We start from the raw sequence: 22697 nt of genomic DNA on the forward strand, positions 1-22697 counted from the left end.
CAGCCTTCCAATCAGCCGATCTGATATGTTTATCTGAAGGAAATGAGGCCAGTCTGCCTTTGCTTCTTTTAAAGACCACCGTTTCCTTTTCTCTGTTGACAGCCTCCTAGTTTTTATTGACAAGCCAAGAAGAATTCAGGAGGTGACTGCTCATGGTTCATCTATGTGGTTTTCTTCTGTGTGGTTAAGCGTTTTCACAAAACAATTTTCTTCACTGGAGATGATTTTTTTCTTAATTGGTTGAGAAGTATTTTATCTCCTCTGAGTTCTTGTGTTTTTGTATTCTCACCTAGAGCAACTAACATTGGATTTACATTTTAGTGTAATTTCTTTCTTCCTTCCTTCCTTCCTTTCTTTTCTTTTTCTTTCTTTCTTTTTTGTTGTTGTTGTTGTTTTGTTGTTGTTGTTATTTTTGTTTTGAAACAGGGTTTCTCTGTGTGGCCTTGGCTGTCCTGGACTCACTTTGTAGACCAGGATGGCTTGGAACTCACAGAGATCCCCCTGCCTCTGCCTTCCCAAGGGCTGGGATTAAAGGCGTGTGCAACCACGCCCAGTTAATCTAATGCTTTTCTAGGATATGCTTCAGGGATGTCTGGTAATTTAAGAATTTCTTCTCAGTACCTGAGGTTAGCCCCTATAATGTAGCAATGGATATCCTTTCAGGCTGGTCATATATAAATAGTTTTTAAAGCAAAAAACACTCACTGCCATTATTAGAGTGAGCACCAGCTATTATTAGTTCTAGTGAGGAACTTTATACTAATTTGTCTTTAATTTTAATAATATAAATTCATGGTCTGTTTAGACCTTGATTGAACAGTTGTGAAATGAAGAGTTTATGGTAGATAATATCTGGCATATGATCAAATTCCTGAATTATATGATTCTAAACTTTGCAATGAAACACCCCTTGAAAATAACTTCAGCTGGATGTGGTGGCACAGGCCTTTAATCCAGCAGCAGGGAGGCAGGGGGAGGTGGATCTCTGTGAGTTTGAGGGCAGCCTGGTCTACAAAGTAAGTCCGGGACAACCAAGGCTACACAGAGAAACCCTGTCTTGTGAAAAAAAAAAAAAAAGAAAGGCCTTCAAACATTAAACTACAACACACACACACACACACATACACACTATGTATTATATAGAATATATATTACATAATAGTGTGTGAATTATCTCGAAGTAGTTTTGAAACAGAAAAATATAAACTTAGAAAAGAATCCGGAAAAAAAAAAAAAAAAAAGAAAGAAAAAGAAAAGGATCCGGAGGTGGGTGGGCCTTGTCCATCCTCTAAGCCTAATCTTTTGCAAGGTGGAGGTTTTATAAGACAGTTTCTAATCCACAGTAGTGACTCAACAGATCGTGGTCTTCTTCACCACACAGCAGCTCTTCCTTGTTCTAGATAAAACACAGGACAAGCGTCCTCACTGAAGCTCGCCTAGCAGGACACTGTGAACTGCCACTGAGGACAGTTTAGAAGGGTCTGTGGCTAGGGGAACCACAGCAGCCCTGGAAACGCTATTACATAACTTGGTCAAACTCACTAGGCAGATCAGCTAGCATGACTTGGTACAGGTTATCCATAAAATAGAATTAGAAGGTGGCTTCCAAGTCCAGCTCTGGCCGAGCAGGGGGAGTCCCAGCACACACTGACTCCACAGGCCTGGGAGCTTTGGGGTTTAGACTAACTCAGGCATGTTGTAAATCTGTAAAAGTGGAAAAAACAAAAAATGATGTGTTTCTGGCTGGACCCTTGAATAACTGTGCCTGAGAGGCCTAGGAAAGCAAAGCTCTCCTTGCAAAATCCTTAATCACTTCTCTCAGGAGTTTTCCTTGCAGCTGCACGGATGAAGACCCAGAGAGAGACCAAGGCCGCAGTGCATTCCCAGACATTCCTTGGCCCAGGGGATACTGAGTTGAATGAACTCCTACAATGTGTCTCCCACATGCCTCCTGAGATGCTTACGGTTTCCCAGGGTTTGTCTGTGCTCTGGACTGAATGAATGGTTTAACTGCCAACTGGATAGAAATGAAGAAGGCAAATCTAGCAGATTTTCTGGTTCCGGGGTGAAAGGGGCTATGGGACAGAATTGCGGTTTTTAAATGGTTGGGCAAGCAGGGCCTGATCACAGCAAGTTGTCACTTCATATGGATATGCTTTAAAGGCTGTCCTAAACTCAAAAGGAGAAGTGCAAGTTAGGAGACACTTAGGTTGGCAAGCCTCTCATATGAAAAAAAAAAAAAAGTTTATGGATTTTATTGGATTTCAAGAAAGGCATGAGTCACCCAGATGCTGTGTCCCCATTAAAGGAGAAACCAGAAAGAGGGCAGGGCACTATCCCTTCCTCTGAGTGCTAGGGCCAAGAGGTTGATGAATTTAGAGGGCACCATTGAGGAGAAAAGAGGGTCAAATTAAAAAGATCCAAAGGGTAAACTGTTTAAAGAGTCCTTGAAGGAGGGTCAGTCCACCCACCGCATGCCTGGGGTTTAGCCCTTCCGTATGGCAGGGGAGTGATGACAACTGCCTCACTCTGTAAGGGAGAAATCAGATGGTGTGTGTGCACGTGGAAACATAGTGGCTTGAAAGAAGGGGGCAATTTTAAAATTTTAAAATGATTAGAACTATTCAGGAATGGAAAGAACCATTTCCTTACGTTCTGAGCTTCCTGCCACTGGAACTTTTTGAGCCAAGGCCGAGAGAGCATTTGCTCTGACATTCTGAAGGTTCTCAGCACTGAAGAAGAACTCTGGGTCAGGGACCATGAAGATCACACCTAATTCTCATAGTCTATGATTTAAGTAAGCGTGAATGCCAAGGCCACTTGGCGCTGACTCTGACCAGCTGTGTGACCTTCAGCTAAGAAATTGACTCCTCTCCCTCCCAACCGCTCCCCCCCCCCCAACTTCCTCATCTGGCTTTAACAAATGGCTCAGTTGCTAAGTTGTTACCTGATCCCTTGTATAGTCTTAAAATTATAGCATGTGGGAAAAGGAAATTCTGGACTGCTTGCTACCTGCCATAAGTCTTCCTGCAAAGGGACAGCTTCGTGGAGCAGCAGGAAGGTCCTGGAGGCCTTTGGTTTGCTTATTGGCAGGGAAAAGGGCAGTTGTGAGGAGACTGTATGTTCTCCTGAGAACTCAGCCAGGAAGCTGATCAAATAACTGGTCATCTGTTTTCTCTCACACACCTGTACTGAGTTCAGCCTCTGCAAACAGTCGAAGAGAAACAGAGGCCACATTTCCACTGTGCCGCACAGCTCTGTTCTCTGTTTGCTCACTGAGCTGGTGGTGACTGCCTTTTCAGTTTTGTTTCTGATCACCAGGACACTCCCAGAGAACTTTATTCTGTAGCAGATTTCTTCTCCAAGTTTTTCATCAACCAATTTGTTTACTTAGTTTATAGGCTAAAAATCTAGCAACAAATTAGCAATGTACATCTTTCTCCCACTATAGGAAGGGGGATTTTAAATTTTCATTTTCCTAATGGTAAGAGCTCTGTGTCTCTCGGATTCCATTTCTGACTGACTGTGGCTTCTCCTATGGCCCATGTAGTTTCCTGTCCCTTCTCTTCTTCTGCCTGAGGTAAGGCGCTTCATTCCCACCCCATTCCACGCTCACTTTCTGACACTCCTTCTTTGGCTTTCGTCTAAAGTTACTATCATTGTCTCCAAATCCCATTTCCTTCCAGTCTCCCCACCCCAAAGATCTTCAGCAAGGTACCCATCAGTGTACATGTCAGTTTGTTTTGATGTAGACACAGAAGGCAACAGGCAGGATATAAATATCTCCTCCGATTACTGAGGTCAGCAGAGGAAGAAGAAAGCGAAGCCATTCTGCCTGTAAAGCACCGAGGAATTGAAGTCTTGGATCCTTGGCCGGCAGGCCTGGCCATCCTCACTCCATCCGAACAGAGTCACATTTTCTCTCATCTCTTTGTTTCCTTCGGTTGGAAATGAAACCAGCTGCTAAAAATCAGAGCGTATGAGTCATCTTGAAGCTCCACGTGGTAATTACAGTCCCCATGCCGCTCTGTCCAGTCCTTCCCAGTGTGCTGAGGCCCACATCGCAATCCCACTGTGGGGGAGACAGAGGACCACTGCTGGTATTGGCAGTTCTATAGGACAACCTTAATTTAAATTTTTTCTAATCCTCTGAGGTTAAACACTGAATGAGTTGCCAAGCCAAGAAAAATAACAAGAAAGGAGATACTTCAATTTGAAAACTTGATTTGTGGGATGGGCCGGGTTTTTTTTTGTTTTTTTTTTCCCCCCCCAATTTTCCGTTTTTGAGCAAATCTCTGTGTTGATGTTAGAGATTTCAGTTCTTCTTCTCTGGTTTTGAAGGTGTCACTTTTAGGCGTGTTGCATGGTCCTCTCATTTATAAAGAATGTTTAGCTCTTGTAGATGCTATGGCCTGAGCTGTGTTTTCTCCCTTAGGTGCCTGGTACTTTATAATCTGGTAAACCTCAAAGAAGGGAATCCACAGCCTGTTAGTTGGTTGTCACCTGCCAGGGCAGACCGATTCACTTAAGTTACGCCCAGTCCCCATAATAACCATTTAACTTTGACTGAGTAATTCTGCTGGGCTAAAGCTATGATGCCACCCATCCCCGCAGTGAAATGGCTGCCTTCATTCTAATAGCATCTACACATACAGATTCTAGATTATAGTTTCTAGCAAGAGAGCTGTGTGCTATATAGTAATGGAAGCTTGCCATTTACCTCCCTTCATGTCTCCTTTCTAGGTGTGGATTTCTTTATGAGTGGATTAGATGTGTGTGTGTGTGTGTGTGTGTGTGTGTGTGTGTGTGTGTGTGTGTGTGTGTGTGTTGGGCATGAAACATAATTAAATTTGGGACTAATGCATGCTAAGTGAGCTGTACTCCCAGAATGCCTGGTTAGATTATTTTTTAAATTTTAATTACATTTATTTATCGATTTAGTGTGTGTATAGGTGTGACTGTGTATGTGCCATGACATAGGTAAGGGGACAACTTGAAAGAGTTTGTTCTTTCCTTCAACTGAGTAAGTCTCAGGGATTGAACTCAGGTCATCAAGCTTGGCAGCAGCAAACACCTTTACCCTGTAAGCCAGTGGTTTTCAGCCTGTGGGTCAAGACCCCTTCAGCAAACCTCTATCTCCAAAAATATTTACTTTATAATTCATAACAGTAGCAAAATTACAGTTATGGAGTAGCAACAAAAATAGTATCATGGTTGGGGTCACCACAACATGAGGAGCTGTTTTGAAGGGTCACAGCATCAGGAAAGTTGAGAACCACTCCTCTAAGCCATCTTGCTACTCCAAGATTATTTTTGAAGTTTATTTCCCACAAGAAAATCTCCACATTTGTTATCATTTCCTCTTCCAAGAGCTAGTTTAAGCTGGTATGGTGACACATGCCTGTAATTCTAGCACTCAGGAGGCCGGGGCAGGATTATGGACTCCAGGACAACCTACACTGGGCTCTGTGTGTGCTGGGCTTCAGTGCGCGCCCATCAGCAAACCCCAAGCAAAAGACCACAAGCTACCACAAGCTAGTTTTATGTGTTGGGTAGGAAGGTACATAATTCTCTCTCTCTCTCTCTCTCTCTCTCTCTCTCTCTCTCTCTCTCTCTCTCTCTCTCTCTCTGTTTTTCAGGACAGGCTTGGCTGTCCTGGAACTCCCTCTGTAGGCCAAACACACAAAGATCCACCTGCCTTTGCCTCCCAAGTGTTGCAACTAAAGGCATGTGCCACCACTGCCCAGCAGGAAGGCACACAATGTGACTTAAGGAGTTTCAGGCATTATTCAGCCCCAGCTGCCCTCTCCATACTTTAAATCCCACTGCTGGGCAGTCATTCCGTTCTGCTGATATATTATTTCTCAGATTTGACACCATTAACGTGCAATATCTTTGGAGGGGCAAACTCAATCAAGTTAGGATGTGGAGTAGGACGCCTACTAGTTCTCACCTGGCTACTCCACTCACTGTTTGACCGTAGCCAGTTAATTCAGCTTGCTTGACCTTGTCAGTCTCATCTGTTAAATGAGGTGATAACGATACTTTTCCTCTGGGATTTTTGTCAGTCCTGAATGAAATAGGTGATGCGTTTAAATAAACAGTAGACTGCTATGAGCCATCAATTACCATTTCATTTGCATAAATTAGCATACTATGTAGACATGCCTTTGACGGAAAGGGCTAATATCAGCTCACAAAGAAATTGGACTTTAGTTTGGGTTCAGATGCATCACAATGGATGGCTCATACAAGAGGTTTGTTTTTGGTGGCATGCAGTCACTGGGTACCCGGGGAAAGCATTTGAGGTGACAGAGAGGGAAGTATAGAGGAAGGGAGGGAGGGAGGGAAGGCGATGGTGTTCCTGACCACTTTGTTCAGTAAGTGATGGAATTATTAGCTTGGAAGGTGAGTAAGCAGTGTGAGGCACACCTCAGACGAGCTCCTGGTGGACCACCTGCTTATCCTTCTGTGTTCTCATAGTTTCATGCCTCATAATAGAAAATGTTCCCCCAATGGCCCATCACACTTGAAGAACCAGAGAAAAATGCAAAATAACATTCGTCTTTATTAAACGCCCCTTTTCTTTCCTTCAGATTACACGAAGCAGACGACATTTGAAGCCCAAGCCTTTTTGCAAGCTGTGCAGTCCTTCCGGCAGGAGAAGGGTCTCTATGGAGCATGGGAAACGATGGTTGGGGATGAAGTCCAGGTAACGCAGGGCTCAGAGCCATGGCTCCTCCCTCATCTGTGCGGTAGAAGTCCGAGCCATTTAACGCATCGCATGGTCCGCAGAAAGTTATACAAACAGATGATGTGGTTTCCAGGCCATTTCCCTCAGCTATCTAAAAGCATCTAGTCAGTGTGTTGTTGGGGACCTAGTATGAAAACCACCAGACCTGGCGCTCAGTAGGGCAGCTCACAATGCTTCCGCTTAGGCCGCTGAATCTGTAAGCCAGAAGTTTGCTCACAGCGACGACGGAAGTGTTCTTTGTTGTTTTAGTGTACAGAAGGCTTCCCCTCTCTCTGTGCTGGGGATGTATATCTGCAACCACGCATGCATTTGTATATTCCCAACCAGAGAACACTTTGGAATTCCAAACAATTCTCAGTCTCTGATATTTTGCAGAAGTGCGTCTATTTAAAACTTTGAGTAGATGAAAAACTTACAGTATTTTATGCCCCAAAGCATAAGAAGTGGAAGCCTAGCAAATAGACAGCATTTAATGTTTAACAGATATTTAGTAGAGAGAACTGTGCTCAAATGCTCTTGTGGGTGTTAAAAATGTTCAGATCCTAAGTCTGTTTGCTGACAGTCGTCATAAGGAGTGGGAAGGGCAGGTAGTACGAGGAAACTGGGGTAAGCATAGCACAGCTAAGTGACTTGTGCAGCCCTGTGCATTCAGGAACTCCACTGGGTACCCGCTCCAGGCCAGGCTTCGTGCTGGGTGCTTGTGGCTCAGAGCTCACGAGAGACAATGGTTCGTGCCAGCGCAGACGATGGTTTCATGTGGGTTACATGTGAGTGGACAGAGGACACAGATGACAAAGGAAACCTGTTCTCTGCTCCCGATCTAGGAGACTAACGCAAACCCCGGAGATGGCCTAACACCGTTGTCATCTCCTGGGGTTTGGCTATGCCACTTGCTTCATGGTTCCTTTCACTTAAAAATTTTAATCCAACGGCAGTTCCTTTCCACCGAAAACAAGAATTTAGTAGGTCTTTTCTGGGGTTGAGTGTTTCAGGGATTTTTTGTGTGTTTTCTGTCCACTTTTTCCTTTAGGCTAACCTATGCTAGGTGCTACTTAAAGCGCCAGAGATTTGCACGGCCCTTTCCATGTTGTTCTCTTGGCAGTCATGACTCGTGCGAGGATGGCAGGCCTTCCTGGTGATGGCTGTTTTAGGCAAAGGTCCAGGCAGAGCCGTGTCTCAGAGTAACTTGCCTGGGAGACTGTTCAGGTGAAAATATTTGAATGCTGGTAAAAGTATCAACATATTTTTTGCTTGTCAATATGAGCAATGAGCACTGTCAAATGAAATCACGAGAGAAAGCAATCCGCAAAAAATGTCAAGTAGCTGCAGGTACAGGTGGATTTATTATTCGCCTTTAAATTAGCCAGGTGCGTGAGAACGGCGCATGCTTGCCAGTGCTGCCAGAAAACGTCCCACGGTTGAGGCCTTGCCTATTCCTTATCGACTAATTTTTATTTAAAAGAGCTTTGACCCTCTGAGTGGATACGCTCACCTACAGCCCTTCAGTAGCACAGGGGCCATGGACCCAGTGTGCAGTCAGAAGGAGCATCCTTGCTTAGCCTCACCCCCTCTTCACGGCTGCCAGTCAGAAAGGAAGCGCAGTGGGGTGACCTCAGTGCGTGTGCTCTGGTTGGTTTGGGAAAGTGGGTCTCAGCTTCCTTAGTCACACAATGGAGGCAGACACCACCATGCCCTGCTTGGTGTGTTCACTTTGATTAATCTGGCGACATACTTGGTTTCCTACCATCTTCTCTTCCTTTTCAAAATACAAAATTAAGCCAGGCGCGGTGGTATATACCTGTAATCCCAGCACTCGGGGAGGCGGAGGCAGGTAAGTTCTGTGAGTTCGAGAACAGCCTGGTCTATAAAGCGAGTCCAGGACAGCCAAGGCTACACAGAGGAAACCCTGTCTTGAAAAAACAAAAGTAATAAAATAAAGTTCAAAATTATAAACATTATATTTTTTTAGGTTCCTTATGGTAAAACTCAGTGTGCCCTGTTTTACAAGGAAGTAAGAGGACATTAATTGTTTTAATTATTCATTTATTTGATTAGCTACCTTCCCTCAAAAATCCCACAGGCTTCTCTTTTCCTTAAGGAGAGCTGGCCAGGGCAGGCAACACCAGAAAGGCCAGGAGAGGGACACAGAGGTGTCAAGATGAGAGGACGAAGGAGATGGTGTTGGCATGAGATGTGGCTGGACTTTGGCACCAAGGGCTCTGCCAGCTTCAGGGTTATTCCTGACCCCTACCCCCCACCACCCTTGCAGCCTCTCTTCCCCTTCCCCCTTTCTTTTCTTTTCTTTTCTTTTTCCCAGACATATTTTCTTTTCAAGTTCCTAAGCTGTAAAATAGAAGCAAATTTCTTGGAACGTCGTGTGGGAAAGGCCAGAGGAATATGTAAGCCCACCCAAATGGAATGTTGCTTCTCTTTGGCCTTTGTACATAGTATTTGCATCTTCTCAGATCAATTCACACTCAAGCTTAAAACCAACCCAGTCTCTGGAGGAGGATGAATTAGGATAACTGTGATTCTTGAGCTCAAGGCTTTTCAACCGTGACAGCATGTCCCACTAGGTTTAGTCTCCATCCCTCGTAGCTCTCTTTCTTTATGCCGTACTTGATAAGTCTTGGGCATAGGTTCCTAACAAGAACTTACCCACCTGGGCAGGATGGGGCCTGGGGACCATCAGTTACCTACTGAACAGAATATGTCAAGTCTCTTATAAGATTCCCCAGAAATAGTGACTCATCTCTTAATTGGCCATGAGGAGTGATTAAGAAAGATGAACACAAGTCTCTTAGTGAACTTTCAAGACCTGTGCATTTTCTTCATCCTGTGAGGTGGATCCACAGTGAAGCAGATGACAGCCCTTCAGACTGAGCCTTGCCTCACAGCTCCTTTCCCAGGAGCTCACCGGCCCAGGGGACCAGCCTGCTTGTCCTTTCCAGCCTGAATGCATTCCTGTTCAGTCCAGCTAGCCCGTCACACCCCGCCATAATGGCGCTCTGGAGACAGGCCAAGGCCAGTGAGCCTGTGGGGATTTCCACTGGCTTGTGGCTGAGCAGTGAGATCAGAGAGAGCTTCCTTAATTCCCAAAGGGTAATTTGAATTTTTATGGAAGGAGGAGGTCAGTTGTTGTGGATAAATATTATTTCAACTTCACAGACCAGATGTCTCGAGTGGTCATGTGCTCTGCTGCCTGCTGCTGTTCTCAACCGTGTTGTCCTGAACACTTTTGCAGACCTCAGCCTGCAGCCTGCTCTAGCTGCTGAGCTGCGGTCCTGAGTCTGAGCAGCAGAGCTACCCCAAGGCAGGGCCAGGGGCAGCGAAGGAAGGGTGGGGCCATTACAAGTGGACACGTGGAGTACTGTTCAGATCTGAGCAAGCATCAGCACCGATCAGCACAAAGTTTTAGGATAGATTTGGGGACATTCCTACAAAGCACTCTGAAAACTTTCAGTGTGCCCTCAATTTAGCTTAGCCTGCAAATGCTGAATTGTTTCATAGTATTTGGTGCTAGTTTATCTTTCTTTTTGCTTGCCTAGTAGGGTCCAGATTTTTTAACTGTTGAGCCATCTCTCCAGCTTGGAGAGATTTCCTAATGATACCTTTCATAGACAGTCACAGTATACCAGCCAGTCCATGGGTAATGAACAGTGCGTAGCAACTCTCTAGCCCCCTTCTTCAGCTCATGGCTGTAGCAGAAAGCTACTGTAAAACACAATATTTTCTTCATCCCGTCGACAGGGAACATTTAAAGTGAAGGTTGGCATTTCACAGTTGGCATGTTACTGAACACGTTTTCACCAGCCTAGCCTGGCTTTCAGGAAGCAGTGGGAAATGGCAGAATTATCCATCTGATGATCTAGAGCGAAGCAAAGGAGCCACTTGCTCTCTTAAGGGACCCCGTCTTTATGGCATTGCTGGAAAGCCGGAGACCGGTAGCCAGTTTGGGGCGGTGGGGCAGAGAGGGTCATGTTCTAACAGGTCTCTGGGTTTAGTGTTGTTAACTGCAGAAAGCAGAGTGGGAGAAGAGAACATAAAAAAGAATTTTAGTGGGTTTTTTTGTTGTTGTTGTTGGTTTGGTTTTGGTTTTGGTTTTGGCTTTTAATGCCATAGGCATTAGCCCAGGTAGCCGTGTGTCCCCGGAAGGAAATCTCTTCTCCTGGGAGCCAAGAGATAGTCCTTCTAAACTATAAAGCAAAAATATTTCTCCCACAGCCATCCAGCCTGGGAGATGTTTCTTAATGACATATGCCACTCCCCTTTAAGACACAATGAAACAGTGAAATGTTTTGCTTAATGTGGTAAGCTTCAAAGCAAGACAACTACAGCTTTGTGTTGGTTGGTTTTGTTTTGAGACAGGATTCGCCATGTAGCTCACACTGACCTGGGGATCCTCCTGCCTTAACTTTTGTTATTGTTGTTGTTGTTGTTTTGTGGGGTTTTTTGTTTGTTTGGTTGGTTTTGGTTTTGGTTTTTTTCCAGACAGGGTTTCTCTGTGTAGCCTTGGCTGTCCTAGACTCACTTTGTAGACCAGGCTGGCCTTGAACTCACATTGATCAGCCTCCGGAGAGCTGGGATTAAAGGCGTGCACCTCCACACCCAGTTTAACCTCTTAAGTGTTGGGATTATAGGCAAAAGTCTGCATTTTTATAAAACTTCTTTTAAAAATAACATTTCTTTAAAAAATACCTAGGCAGTTCCCCAGGTATGCACAGTTATATTCTTCCTCTGCCCCCCCCCTCCCCCCGTGTCCCTTCCCCCTTCTCCTTGGCATCAACAGTGCCTTTGGCTTTCTGAGCCTGCTTTGTTTTGGCATCTCTGTTTCCTGCAGGTTATTCCTACTCTTGCCAGCATCAGCTTCTCTCTTGCCACGTTGGTACCATCTTTTCCTTCTTTACAGGACCCCTGTTAGCCAGCTTGGTTGCATCAGAAGACGTTTAGCCAGCCACCTTGAAGAGCATCTCTGGTTTTGTCCATTACCTTGGCTTTATCTCCCGTACCAGCCCCTCCAGCCCTTGGTACAGTAGCATCGATGGAAGGCAGTGCAGAGAGGGCTTGGAGTGATCCGGCATGCTCTCAGCTCTTCCTCACTCTGTTCCTCCATTTTTGTTCCTCCCTTTTGTAAGCATCAGAGGATGGGAAGCGTGTCTAAGGAACAGTAGGAGTAGAGAGAATGAGACATGTGGAGGCTTGAGGAAAAGTGACGGGCCTAGGACCCCAGACCAGGCTCAAGCCATATCATGTTCAGACTGGATTCTCTCACTTAACGATGCCTTATCTGCCATTGAAAGCTCTCCTCTCGTTCCAAATGCGTGAGGTCTTTTTAATGTGAACATGAGGAGCTTGAATTTGAGGAAATTGCTTTTCCTGTTGAGATAACAGCAATAGAGGACGCCGGCAGGCACACTCCTGTTCCCGGGAATGTTGAGGGATAATCACCTCTGAGACTGCGAACCAAGACTTTATGCACTTATCATATGCACAGCCCTGAGTTCTGTCCCCAGCATCAACACTCAAGGTCTCTCATTCTCCACCATCCCCACCCCTCACCACCACCTCTGTTTACTTCAGAGCCTGTGAGATCTCTAGTTGGCGACCATCTGCTGATGCCCTTTGGGCGTCTTGTTTACTCTGCAGGTCCTGAGCAATCTGGTGATGGAGGAGCTCCTACCTACCCTTCAGACTGACCTGCTGCCTAAGCTGAAGGGGAAGAAGAATGACAGGAAGAGGGCCTGGTTCGGAGTAAGTGACAAGACTGCTTGGCAACCATGCTGTCAAAATGAATGTTGTCATCTCTTTACTTTTTTTTTTTTTTTTTAGGGTGTTTGGTGGTGGTGTTCTTCTTAGGTAGAAAAAAATGTCTACTTTGAGGCGACTCAACCCCACTGACATCCGAACTAATGTAAACAGAGTTGAACCTGAGATTTGAGCGTGTGCTCTGTTTTGTTCATGCACGAGACTGTGATGGGTTCGCCTCCCTCCCAGCCGTAACTTACTTAGTTGTAGATCATGTGCTGTTCCCTTTTGCAGCTCCTGGAGGAAGCCTACAGTCTGGTTCAGCATCAGGTGTCAGAGGGATTAAGTGCCTTGAAGGAGGAGTGCAGAGCTCTGACAAAAGGCCTGGAAGGGACCATCCGCTCAGACATGGATCAGATTGTGAACTCAAAGAACTTTCTAGCCGGGAAGATCAGAGGTTGGTGGAACACCCCCTTGCTGCCCCTAGTAAATAAGCTCTGCACTTAGAGATGCACACACAGAGAGACTGTGCTGCCCCTGTGTGTCCATGAGTCTCACATGTGTGGATGCAACCCACCGCAGACTGAAAATGCCCAAGGAAAACACGTTTGCGGTGATCAGGTGCCGACTTCTCTGTTGTTCCCCAAACAATACAGTGTGACAAGTAGATGACATCTATGTTGTATTCAGTATTATAAGTAAACTAAAGATGTCTTAAACCATAGGAGGTATATAGTTGGGTGTGCACAGGTTCTATGAAAAGACTGTATCATTTGATAGCAGGAATTTTAGCGTCTCAGGATTTTGGCCTCCTCTGAGGTAGGGTTGGGGGGCAATCTCAGAACTGATTGCCTTCAGATAGTATATTGGCTTCAGAGGAGAATTAAGCTGACGCCCTTGATTGACAGTGGCAGCTATAGGAGGAGCATGCTGTGGTATTAGTAAGGGCCTTTTTTTTTTTTTTTTAACCCTGGATGCTTCATAGACTCAAGGTGGGTGGAATCTTGCTTCCTGTTTCAGAATGTGCCTGTGTAATTTGATCATGAATGAGTTTGACACAAGCCTCCAATTTTGGCTTAGGATCAGTAAATCTGTATTTGCAGTGCCAAGTCAGTGTGCATACTGGTCAGTCAAGTGCCCTTGAGGAGGCCACTGGGCTTCTATTTGTCTTAGACTCCTAATCTGCAGTTAGAAGTGTGGGTGGCGAACTGTGGCCATCAAGATGGATCTGGCCCCACTAGACTTTGGATGGGTACCACTAAGAGGAGATTAGAAGAGGCTTAGCTCTGCAAGTGTGGTGTCCATGTGCCTGTTTCTGCAGTGCCTCCAAGGCCAGATACAGATTAGCATCACTGTGATTTCTGTTAGATATGGTCCAGCCTCACGGCCAATCTAGGATGAATGTCTGTTGCAATATATTATACTTAAAACTGCCAACATTCTGTTCTCTCAGACCCATCTGGGCCTAACTACCCAGGCTGAAATTAGACCTATCTCTTTTACACCATCCTCTGTGGCTCCCAGACTAGTAGTACTTCCCTAAAAGAAATCTAGCAAGAAAGTAGCAGGCAAATCTTTTTAAAAACAAAGTATTGGGCAGGTTCAGTGGAATTACCAGTCATTTTTAGCACTGTGGTCAGGAGGGAGGATGGTAAGTTCCAGGTGTGTGAGGGGATGGGAAATAAAGTATGACATTAAAAAAAAAAAAAAAAAAAAAAAGGAAGAGAAGGGAGGGAGGTGAGAAAGGCAGAGAAAAAACAAAAACACATCAGACACATTTTAACTCTGGCCTCTGGTTTTCTCTGTTTAAAACAAAGAAGGAGGCCAGCTGCATTGACAAAAAGGATTAGATTTCAGGAAAGGTTTGGGGGCTTTAAGTAGTAGACATGATCACAGCCACTCGTAAAGGAAAGCATTTCATTGGGGCTGGCTTACAGTTTCGGAGGTTTCGTCCATTATCATGCTGGGGAGCAGGGCAGCACGCAGCAGACATGGGGCTGGAGAAGCAGCCCACAGGTCTTCATTCAGATCCGAAGGTGCCAGGAAGAGAGAGGCACTGGGTCTGGCTTGGACTATTGGAATCTCAAAGCCCACTCCCATGACACACCTCCTCTGACAAGGCCACACCTCCTAATCCTTCCCAAGTGGTGCCACTCCCTGATGACTAAGCATTAAAATATATGAGCCTATGGGGGCCGTTCTTATTCAAACCACCACAGTGGGTCATCTCTCCATTTTCCCCCATATGACACTCGGGAGTAAAGCCATTGATCTTCAGTTCTGTTCTACAAGTATCTGTCCAGCAAGGACTTAATCTGCTCAAGCTCAGCCGAGGACTGAGAGGCTTCAGGTCAACACACTTTTACACGGAGGACACGAAGCATTTTGTAGACGCTGAGACAGATGGGAGACATGAAAAATGCTCCCAGAGAAACCAGAACAAAAAGGACAGAGGAACTCTTCAGGAGGGTACTGTTTTAGGATTAGGTAGGTTAGAAAGTATGAGAAGTCCTCAGTCCTGGTCTCCTCAGGTGTCAATCTAAGCACTCTGAAAATGGTAAACTTGTTTCCTCTTCCTCATCACCCCAAGGATAATGACTTCTATGATTGCCATTTTACAGGTGACAAAAGTGAGACCATGGTTAAGGCGTATTCCTGTCACCCTGAGGTGGCATGCAGCGGGTTCTTTCCTCAGCCCCACCAGCCCCAGCCTTCTAGGCTTCTCAAAAGCTGCCATATGCAAGGCGACTCTTTACTTAGTGTCACACCCATCTGGGTCATCACAACTCATCCCTGTGTACTTGAAAAAGGGCACAGTGTATATATAGGAGATTCAGGTTTGATTCGGCCTGGGAGGGAACACCTGAAGGCCACGGTTCGAGAAGTTTGGTGGTGGGGTCATTAGGTTGTCCCCAGGTATGTGACTTATGAACTGGACCCTGAAGACATGAGGAAACAGATGCTCACAAGCAGAAGTGGAGGAAGGCAGGCCCAGGTGAAAGGGTACTGGATGGCAGGATGGAGTTGGGGTGGAGCACACTGCAGTCAGGAGCAGGCAGGGAAAGCTGAGGGATATGGCTCCATCACTACCCACCTCACCAAGGACGTCACAGCACTGTAGATCATTGCTGTGTGTTGTCAGTGCTCAAGATTATTCTGGACCTCCAATTAGATGCCTTTCAAACAGTTCCTCTCACGAAGTTAATTAACTGACAGTATCTTTTCTTGGCAAGCACTTTTGCAATTTGGTTTCAAACGAGTCCTTTTTTAAATTTACAAAACTCAAATGGTTTCATGTTTGAATATATCATCAAAAGGATCTTTCATTTATTCTTTGATTATTTTGTACATGTAAACAATATATCTTGATTTTATCCACATTCAACTGCCCTCTTTCACTCTCCCTCTGCATCCCCCTCCCACCTCCATCTTCATTTGTCCCACCTCCCTCCCTCCCTCCCTCCCTCCTTTCCTCCCTCCCTCCCTCCCAGTAAACCACTGAGTCCAGTTAGTGCTACCTGCTACAATGTTGGCTGGTCTTATGCAATTCTTTTTTTTTTAAACACCATTTATTTGTGAGTGTGTGTGTGTGCATGTGTGTGTGTGCATATGTGTGTGCGCATGTGTGCACGCGTGTGCACAGGTGTGCACATTTCACATGTGTGGAGGTCAAAGAACATCTTTCAGGAGTCAGTTCTCTCTTTCTGCCATGTGTGTCCTGGGTGATCAAACATAGGTCGTCAGGTATGACAGGAAGTGCCTTCGTCCACTGAACCATCTTGCTGGCCTCTGTACAGGTCTTGAGCAGGTAACTACAGCACAGTAAGTTCACAAATGGGACAAAAGGTGGCCAGCTTTCTATTTTTTCCATATGTAAAGTGGAAGGGTTGGACATCCAGGCCTGTTGGTACTTCCCTTTTTAGTTCTGTGACATGTGACAGAGCTGTGTGACCCACTGAGCTTCTGCAGTGACTTGTCACAGTTTGGTGGTGGGGTCATTAGATTGTCCCCAGGTGTGTGACATTTGAACTGGTCCCTGAAGACATGAGGAAAGGGTTGCTCACAAGCAGAAGTGGAGGAAGGCAGGCCCAGGTAAAAGGGCACTGGATGACAGGATGGAGTCGGGGTGGAGCACACTGCAGTCAGGAGCAGGCAGAGAAATCTGAGGGATATAGCCCCATTGCTACCCACCTCACCAAGGACGTCACAGCACTGCAGATTATTTCAAGCACACAGGGAGGAGGTTGTGATGGCCAAGATGGGTGTGACACTAAGTAAAGAGCCTCCTTGACATATGGCAGCTTTTGAGAAGCCTAGAAGGCTGGGGCTGGTGGGGCTGAGGTCATAAGCCACTGCATGCCACCTCAGGGTGACAGGAAAACTCCTTAACCATGGTCTAAGTTTTGCTGTCTGTAAAATGGAGATCATAGAAGTCATTGTTCTTCGGGTTATTATGGTGCTTAGAGTTGACACTTGAGGAGCCCAGGACCGCATCCTTCCCAGGGCGGGATGAAGCTTGGGGAAGCAGACATCCTGGAGATGCTTTGGGTCTCAGAGCATCCAGTAGGTTTCCAGCCTGGTGATTGCGGGCAAAGGATCCAGGCTGCTCTGCCCACCTCAACTTGCCCATGTGGCCATATAGCTGGGACATGGCCTGTGGACCCAGTTTTGCCCTAAGTCATGTTTTCCTTTGACCTTGTCCTTCCTCAGCAATGGTGGCTGAGCCAGCTGAGAAGAGCTGTGGGGAGAGTGTGCAGCCGTTCCTGGCATCCATTCTGGAGGAGCTAATGGGGCCGGTGAGCTCAGGCTTCAGTGAAGTCCGAGCCCTTTTCGAAAAAGAAGTAGATGAAGTCAGCCAGAGCTTCCATGCCAGTCAGGACGGTGCCCAGCTGAAGGAGGTAGGAGAGCAATGGAGGGCAGAGGAGCCGCAGCCTGCCTCTCCTTGTTGCCTTGACTTCTACCCTCTTCTTTGCCCTAGATCCTTTCCAGCCTCTCCTCTTTCCCTCCTATCCCTTCCATCTCCCTCCCCTTCCCTTCCCCTCTGCTCCTTTTCAGTCCCCCCTAACCTCTCCCTTTTCCTCTCCTCTTTTCTTTTCCCTTCCGCCCATTTATGTGGCATTTCTGCCATCAACCCAACAAAGTCATCCATCCGTCCATTCATGACTAAATCCGCCTAATTTTCTTTACTCGTGGTTTTAAGTTGCAAAAATAATGTTTGAACAAGTGAAACAGCCAACGCAAATATATAATTCTGTGTCCATAAAGAGGCAAAATTAGTAGCCAGAATTGATACCTACTGCTCCTAGTCCCTCTGCCTCTATTCCCAAGCCATTGAATTGACTGATATAAACAGTCTGGTGTGGGTTTACCTGCTTGTTTAATTTATTCATACATAAGCATATCTTCTTATTTTATTTTATTATGTTTTTTCCCTTTTTTATTATTAATTTATTCAAATTACATCCCAGTTGTTAGCCCATCCCTTGTATCCTCCCATTCCTCCCTCCCTCCCATTTCCCCCCCCATTCCCCTCCCCTATGTCTGTGACTGAGGGGGACCTCCTCCCCCTGTATGTGCTCATAGGGTATTGAGTCTCTTCTTGGTGTCCTATTATCCTTCCTCTGAGTGCCACCAGGCATCCCCATCCAAGGGACATGGTCAAATATGGGGCACCAGAGTTTGAGTGAATGTCAGATCTCTTTCTCCACTTAATGGTGGAGAATGTCCTGTCCATCGGCTAGTCTGGGTAGGGGTTCGAAGTTTACTGCCTATATTTTTCTTGGCTGGTGCCATAGTTTGAGGAGGACCCCAGGGCCCAGACCCGCCTGTAGTTTTCCAGGACCCTCTGGATCCTTCTGTTTCCTCATTCTCCCAGGCTTCTCACACCTAAAGTCTCAATAGGATGTTCTCCCCCTCTGACCCACTTTCCTGGTAGGTAAAGTTTTTCATGGGGACGTACCCCTTGGACTAGTGTCTCGATATAAGTGAGTATATACCATTTAACTCTTTTTGCTTCTGGGTGAACTCACTCATTATGATAATTTCTAGTTCAATCCATTTGTCCACAATTTCGGGAATTCCTTGTTTTTAATAGCTGAGTAGTACTCCATAGTGTAAATGTACCATAGTTTCTTTATCCATTCTTCTACTGAGGGACACGTAGGCTGTTCCATGTTCTGACTATTATGAATAAGACAGCTATGAACATGGTTGAGCATATGTCCCTGTTGTGTGGTAGTGCATCTTCTGGGTATATTCCAAGGAGTGAAATAGCTGGGTCTTGAGGAAGCCCTATTCCCATTTTTCTGAGAAAGCACCAGATAGATTTCCAAAGTGGTTGTACTAGTTTGCATTCCCACCAGCAATGAAGGAGTGTTCCTCTCTCTCCACATCCTCGCCAGCATGTGGTGTCAGTTGAGTTATTGATCTTAGCCATTCTGATGGGTGTAAGATGGAATTTTGAAAGAACAATTCTCAACTTCATATGGAGAAACAAAAAGCCCAGAATAGCAAAAACAATCCTATACAATAAAAGATCCTCTGGAGGAATCTCCATACCTGATCTCAAGCTGTACTATAGAGCAACAGTAATTAAAACAGCATGGTACTGGCACAGCAATAGGCTAGTGGATCAATGGAATCGAACTGAAGACCCAGAGATGAATCCACACACATTTGGTCACTTGATTTTTGACAAAGAAGCCAAATCCATTCAATGGAAAAACAACAGCATCTTCAACAAATGGTGCTGGTCTAACTGGATGTCTACATGTAGAAAAATGCAATTAGACCCCTATTTGTCACCATGCACAAAACTCAAGTCCAAGTGGATTAAAGACCTTAACCTAAAACCAGAGACATTAATCCAGTTAGAGGAAAAAGTGGGGAAGAGTCTGGAACACATAGGCACAGGAGACAACTTCTTGAACAGAACACCAACAGCCCAGGCCTTAAAGTCAACAATTAATAAATGGGACCTCATGAGGCTGAGAAGCTTCTGTAAGGCAGGAGAGACTGTCAAGAGAACAAAGCTACAGCCTACAGACTGGGAAAAGATCTTCACCAACCCTTCATCTGACAAAGGTCTAATATCCAAAATATGTAAAGAACTCAAGAAATTAAACACCACCAAACCAAATAACCCAATAGAGAAATGGGGCTCAGAACTAAACAGAGAATTCTCAACAGAGGAATATCAAAAATGGCTGAGAAACACTTAAAAGAAATGCTTGACCTCCTTAGTCATCAGAGAAATGCAAATCAAACAACACTGAGATATCTACGTATTTTAAATAAAAGTTGCTGCTTAGTTTCCCCAGCTTTAGACTCCTAATATAAGCCCATGCTGTCAAGCAGCAGTGGCACCTCAATCTATTGAATCAGCACGTAGGGGAGGCCTGTAATCTGCTCTACTATGAACTCCAGAGGAGTTGAGAGTTGCCGGCTCAGACACTGACAGCTTGTTTTGCACTGTCCATAACACTAAGGTGTTTTTCTTTTTAATTGGTGCATTGCAATTATACACATTTAGTGGCTACAGTGTGACACTGTTACCCAGAGCTTTGAAGGCAGAAGCTACGCTCAGCCACCTGTCACAACATGCCAATAAAAGAGGTGAGTAATGGTGGCAAGCAGAGGAAAGAGGTCTGTTTAATGCGCCCATCTTGGGAAGAAGAACAGAGACAGGAGCCCAGAGACCCAAATCTGTCTTCCCAGTGCTGACATGAGCTTCAGCCTTAAATGGAGGGAGAACTGGGGCGGGGCCCTGGTCAGAGCTCCTGGTCTCCTTGAGCACTGCCCCAGCTCTAACTCTTGAGGTTCCATGTAGTCTCTTATCATTAACCTTTAAGGAGACCCATCTGGTTCCTGTGGGATGATCCCTTCTGCTCCAGGTGTAGGCTGGCCTGTGAGGGTGACTGCCCTCATCTGTAATGTGGGTGTTTCCTGGGAGATTCTTCTCCTCCTAGGACCCACTGTGACTGTAGCTTTAGGTCAATGACTTATCTCTGTGCCTTCGGCCAAAATAAAGTAGACAGACAGACGCTAAGTGAAGGTAGAGATGCCAGCCTTTCACCCTGCTCTGTTTACCTGTGGACCCACCTGAAGAGTCAGTGCTTTTTTATTTAGCAAAAGCAGCTTCCACGTGCCTGTTTCAGCAGTTTATACATGCTGATGGCACAGAATGATGGAGTCGGTAATTACCACTTCTGTTCCCTTAAACATTTTTCATTTCTGTGTGTTGGCAGCTCTTCGAGCTCATTAGAAAATACATGATAGATTGTGGTAAGCCGTAGTTACCCTCCCGAGCTGCGCTTTCCTTATTTCTTTATGTGCATACCCGCATCCATGATTGTACAAAACCAAGATCGTTTCAAAAATGCCTTGATGTTTCTTATTACAGCGGAGTGTGTGCATGCACATGCCTGTATGGGGATGAGTGGGTGTGTACACATGGGTACCTGTGTAGTGTGTGTGTGTGTGTGTGTGTGTGTGTGTGTGTGTGTGTGTGTGTGTTAACTTGCCTTTAGTCCCTTCTATTTCCTGGTACCACTCACTTCTCTGAAAATAACTATTATCACCAACTTGGCTTATGCTGTTCTGTACTTTCCTCCTAGAAGATATATGAAACACACACTTCAGAGCTGTTGTCTTACATTGTTTGCTTGTTAAAAAAATACAGTTATTTTATACAGTGTGCTGCTTATCATGTTTCCTCTTCAAAATGATTTCATGAAACTGTTTCCAAGGTAACTGCTGTAGTTCTAAATCACATTTCATAATGACAGCATAATATTTCATGTTTAGAAATGCCATGGCTTATTCAGCCATTCCTTTATTGGGGCCATCACAGCAAAGCCATAATAAATAACTTTGTACATATATCCTGTCATATTATAGACACATGTATATGTGTATACATGTACATTCCCTATATCCTGATGCTTTTGTTTCAGTAGCCAAGATTCCTAGGTTAAAAAAAATATTTTCATGTTAACAGATGTTCCCATTAAATTTTAAAAGATTTTAAATTTTGCATTGTACTAATTTGTTTGTGGCAGGCAGCCTTCTCCCCATGTTACCATTTGTGATGCTGTCATCACTTATTTAAACTCTAAACAATTTGCTAGTAATAAAATTGGCACCCATGTTTCCTCTGTTGCCTATTTGATTTTTTTTTTTTCTGTTGTCATTTTGAGACAGGGTTTCTCTGTGTAACCTTGGCTGTCCTGGACTCACTTTGTAGACCAGGCTGGCCGCGAACTCACAGAGATCCACCTGCCTCTGCCTCCCGAGTGCTGGGATTATAGGTGTGCATCACGATGGCCAGCTTTTTTTTTTTTTTTTAAGTAATACATTGTTGGTGCTGGAGCGATGGCTCGGCACTTAAGTGCACTTGCTGCTCTTCCACAGGACCCACAGTTAGTTCCCAGCACCCATGTCAGGTGACTCACAACCACCTGTAACTCCAGATCCAGGGGATCTGACACCCTCTTCTGGCCTTCATGCATACCTACACTCGTATGCAGGCGCTCCGCCCCCCCCCGCCCCGCCTCTCTCTCTCATGATTAAAAATAAATGTTTAAAAAAGAAAGTGATACATTTATAATGGTAAGACAAAAGAAAATTTAATAATGTGCCCTTTTTAATTTTTAATTCCACTTCAGTAGACATCTCCATTGTTCACTTTATTTTTAGATTTTATTTATGTATGAGTGCTGTATCTGTGTGTACACCTGCAGGCCAGAAGAGGGCATTAGAGAGTATAGATGGCTGTGAGCCACCATGTGGTTGCTGGGAATTGAACTCAGGACCTCTGGAAGAGCAGACAGTGCTCTTAACCTCTGAGCCATCTCTCCAGTACCTGTTGTTCACTTCTTAAAGTGAATGCTTTCCCCCTTTAAAGCACGATGGGATGCGCCCCTTGAAAATTCATGATTGACAGGGTCTCTTACATCACTCCCACTCACCTGCCTTTCACAGCTTCTCCAGAGAGCTTTTATTATTAGCTTTTTTTTTTTTTCTGTCTTCATCCATTCTCCTATTTAAGATTACAGTGTTTAAGTTTGAAAGCATTTAAATTAAGCTTAGCAAGTGGAGCAAGTTTCCACTCCATAAAGAACCTTCTCACTGCCAAGGAGCCTGCCTGGATGGTCTTGAGTTCAAGAACTGGGGATTTAGAGGCTACTGAGAGCTTAAG

At 45.1% G+C, this 22697-nt stretch overlaps 1 protein-coding gene across 1 annotated transcript in view; it reads left to right on the forward strand.

Annotated features, from left to right (window-relative positions):
* Niban1 (niban apoptosis regulator 1) overlaps positions 1-22697 on the forward strand; it is a 152511-nt gene that overhangs the window by 114235 nt on the left and 15579 nt on the right. Inside the window, exons 6-9 of the mRNA XM_051147560.1 lie at positions 6597-6712; positions 12401-12505; positions 12794-12956; positions 17210-17397. Of these exons, the coding sequence (XP_051003517.1) occupies positions 6597-6712; positions 12401-12505; positions 12794-12956; positions 17210-17397 (572 nt within the window). The remainder of the gene's footprint in view (positions 1-6596; positions 6713-12400; positions 12506-12793; positions 12957-17209; positions 17398-22697) is intronic.

Source organism: Acomys russatus, chromosome 6, assembly GCF_903995435.1.
Source record: "Acomys russatus chromosome 6, mAcoRus1.1, whole genome shotgun sequence".
Lineage (NCBI taxonomy): Eukaryota > Metazoa > Chordata > Mammalia > Rodentia > Muridae > Acomys > Acomys russatus.